The 3,392-nt window shown below is 36.7% G+C and overlaps 1 protein-coding gene across 1 annotated transcript; it reads left to right on the top strand.

The window, feature by feature from the left end:
* The first annotated feature begins 695 nt into the window (after positions 1-695).
* Positions 696-1,698, top strand: LOC106464480. The gene is made up of 2 exons (XM_013924623.1): positions 696-1,235; positions 1,321-1,698. The coding sequence occupies exons 1-2, from the start codon at positions 696-698 to the stop codon at positions 1,696-1,698; spliced, it is 918 nt and encodes a 305-aa protein (XP_013780077.1).
* The last annotated feature ends 1,694 nt before the right edge of the window (positions 1,699-3,392 follow it).

Here is a 3,392-nt window from a genome sequence, read left to right as displayed (position 1 = left end):
GAAATATAGCAAGACTTGCATTGCCTACTAGGAAAGTTAGTAGCTGGTAGTCATCGGGTTAAACTCTTTCCAAACGTTGCATCTTCTGCTACAGCTTTAGCTTCTGAAGGGTTTGATGATTGGCATAATTCCTATCTTATCCAAACTGATGAAAACTCAGAGAAGCACAGGAATGCCATGTTAACCTACCTAACAAGGAAGCGGGGCAAACATTAACTTCAAAGCTAGAGGAACAAATAAAAGCAGAACAACAGTACTGGTGGCATGTCATGGAGAGAACTATCACTGTAATATGCACTCTTGCTGAACGAGGCTTACCATTCAGAGCAAACAATGAACAATTTGGATCTCCAGATAACGGCAACTATCTTGGTCTTTTAGAACTAGTAGCAAAATTTGAACCATTTTTAGTCACTCATATCAATTGGTATAAAAATACCGGATCAGGAAATCACTCTTATTTGTCAAAAATTGTATGTGAGGAAATGATTCAACTCATGGCAAAAAAAGTTAAGGACGCAATTCTGAGCGACGTGAAAAAGGCTGGATATTTCAGCTTGTCAGTAGATTCCACCCCTGAAATTTCACATACTAATCAGTTGACTTTAATTATCAGATTTGTATTGCCTGAAGACGGTTTATCAAGTGAGTGATTTTTAACTTACCTTGAGCTTAAAGACCACTCAGGAGAAAACATGGCTGATTTAATGTTTAACTATCTGATTACTGAGCTTGAAATTGACTTTAGAAAATGCCGAAGGCAGTCTTACGACAATGCTGCCAACATGGCTGGTAGGTACAACAGTATGCAACAAAAATACTCGAAGCAATTTGCAAGATTTATTCCATGCACTGGTCACTCTTTAAATTTAGTGGGCCATTCGGCTGTTGATTGCTGCTTTGATGCAGTGAACTTTTTTGGCATTATCAATGAAATTAATACCTTCTTTTCATCCTCCACAAAGAGATGGGCAGTTCTAAAATCATTTTTGCAACTTCAGTCAAAAGTGCCTAAATATTTGTCAGACACTAGGTGGGAGGCACATGCAAAAGCCACAGAAGCTATTTTGGAAAGTTACAGAGCTGTCATTGATGCCCTCAGTCATTTGTACTCTGATGTTAATGAGAAGGATGATACCAGGCTTCAAGCTAACAATCTTTTGCAGAAAATGGAAGAACTGGAATTTGTGTTTGTGTTGTATTTTTGGACCCGTGTGCTACGTCATTTTCACAAGGTCAGCAAAGCTATTCAGAAATCAGAACTGTTATTGAGTACTTGTGCATGTTTGTACAGTTTACTTCAGGATTTTTTAAGCAAAGTTAGATTTTGATGAGCTTGAGCAACAAGCAAAAGCCACCTTGCCAAATGTTAACTACAGAACTGTCACAAGGAGACAAAGAGTAAGGAAACAGCAAGGAAATGACGAAAATGCACCTGGTCCCGATGTCTTAGATGAACTCTCTTCAAGAGATAAGTTTAGGATAAAATCCTTTATTCCTATACTAGATGTACTTGATGCCAATTTAAGAAGAAGAGCTACTGTGTACAGTGATGTTGCACAAATGTTTTCCTTTCTTGCTAATCTGACAGCATCTAAGCAAGAAATTCAGCAATGTGTTGAACTGTTGATGGAAGCACACCCAGAAGATGTTGACCTGAGACTTACTGATGAACTTTGCACTTTCACTTGTACATGAGACAGAGCCATAGACCTACAGAAGAGCACTCTCTGTCTCATATAGACCTTTATCAACTTATATAGAAGGAAAAAATTCAGATGGCCTTCCCTAATGTGCAAGTAATCATGCGGCTATTTCTTAGCTTAATGGACACTAACTGCTTGGGAGAGAGGTCTTTTTCAAGACTCAAAAGAATTACAAATAAATTAAGGGCCACAATGTCTCAAGAGAGGTTGTCCGCACTGAGCATTCTGTGCATTGACAAGCTTAGACAAACAAATTTTGATGAAGTTTTGAATGATTTTGCTATGAAGAAGGCTAAGAAAAAATTTTTAGTCTTAGTGTATTTGATGATAGTAGTTTCTTTGTTTCTTAATATGTATTTTAAAACTGACTGTTTAATGACAACATATAGTAAGATCTAAAAATGTCACACTCACTGTCAGGTAGTCATGATCACCTTATTAACACTTCCTAGCAAATAAAATTTGTAAGCTCAAGTTTTTTAAAGAATATAACAGTAAACTTACAATTTCATTTTCCTAAAAAATCCCTGCTTATTCCACAAAATGTTTGCAAAGTTCGGTTTTTGGAAAAGTTTTTCACAATATTAATTTTAACATTTATGTATTTTTTTAATCACTACGGTATTTAACAATAACATCTTATGTCCTTTAGAGGAGGAATTGTGAATTGCGGAATTTTAAACACCGTCATCATCCTCGGCTTCACTGAATTTTGTTTAAAACATTCTTCCATCTTCCTCTAGACGTGAGGGTGGGGGATTGGGAGAGGCCTCACAAATGGAATGGCCTAGGGCCTCTCTTCATCCAAATTCGGCCCTGGTAATGATATTCTAGAAGAATCGGGGAACATCATGAATAATCCAGTATGTGCTAGGTGCCCTCTATTCCTGTATATAAGTGCGCCGATAACGTGAGACAAATTAATCGGATTGGAATAGCAGACTGGCAGAGATAGAGACAGACAATTGAGTCAAGCGCAATAGTGACTGTAAGTAAGTGCGTGAATCATTGTGAATTATAGCGTGTGTTTAAAGTTACAGTGGAAATTAAGTGTATTGCAAAGTTGAATTGAGAAAGAATAAACTAGTTTTATTTAAGAAAGGACTTGTATCGCTATAGTTCTCTTCAGAAGGAATTATAAAAGATTAACAAACGGACTAGAGATGTAACAAATTGGTATCAGAAGTGGGATGAAAAAATGGAAACGAGAAGCGGCAAATCAAACTATAGCTTAGCAGATTTGATGGCAACAATACAAGAGCAGCAAAAGAAACAAGAAGAACGAGAAAAGAAACAAGAAGAGAGATTACAGCAGCTGTAGGAGGAAAAATAAAAGAAACAAGAACAGAAACAACAGTATTTACAAGAAAACCTGCAACGGTGGCAGCTCGAACAGCAAAATAAACAAGAAGAGAGATTACAGCAGTGGTTGGAGGAAAAAGAAAAGAAACAAGAAGAACGAGAAAATAAACAAGAAGAGAGATTACAGCAGTTGTTGGAGGAAAAAGAAAAGAAACAAGAAGATAAATTACAGCAGTGGTTGGAGGAAAAAGAAAAGAAACAAGAAGAATGAGAAAATAAACAAGAAGAGAGACTACAGCAGTAGTTGGAGGAGAAAGAAAATAAACAAGAAAAAAGTCTCCAACAGTTAAGAGAAAGCCAGAGTACACAAATGGAAAACATTAG

This window comes from Limulus polyphemus, unplaced genomic scaffold (assembly GCF_000517525.1).
Source record: "Limulus polyphemus unplaced genomic scaffold, Limulus_polyphemus-2.1.2 Scaffold1664, whole genome shotgun sequence".
Classification (NCBI taxonomy): Eukaryota; Metazoa; Arthropoda; class Merostomata; order Xiphosura; family Limulidae; genus Limulus; species Limulus polyphemus.
Note: the sequence above shows the minus strand (reverse complement) of the source record. Positions and strands in the feature narration are given on the sequence as shown.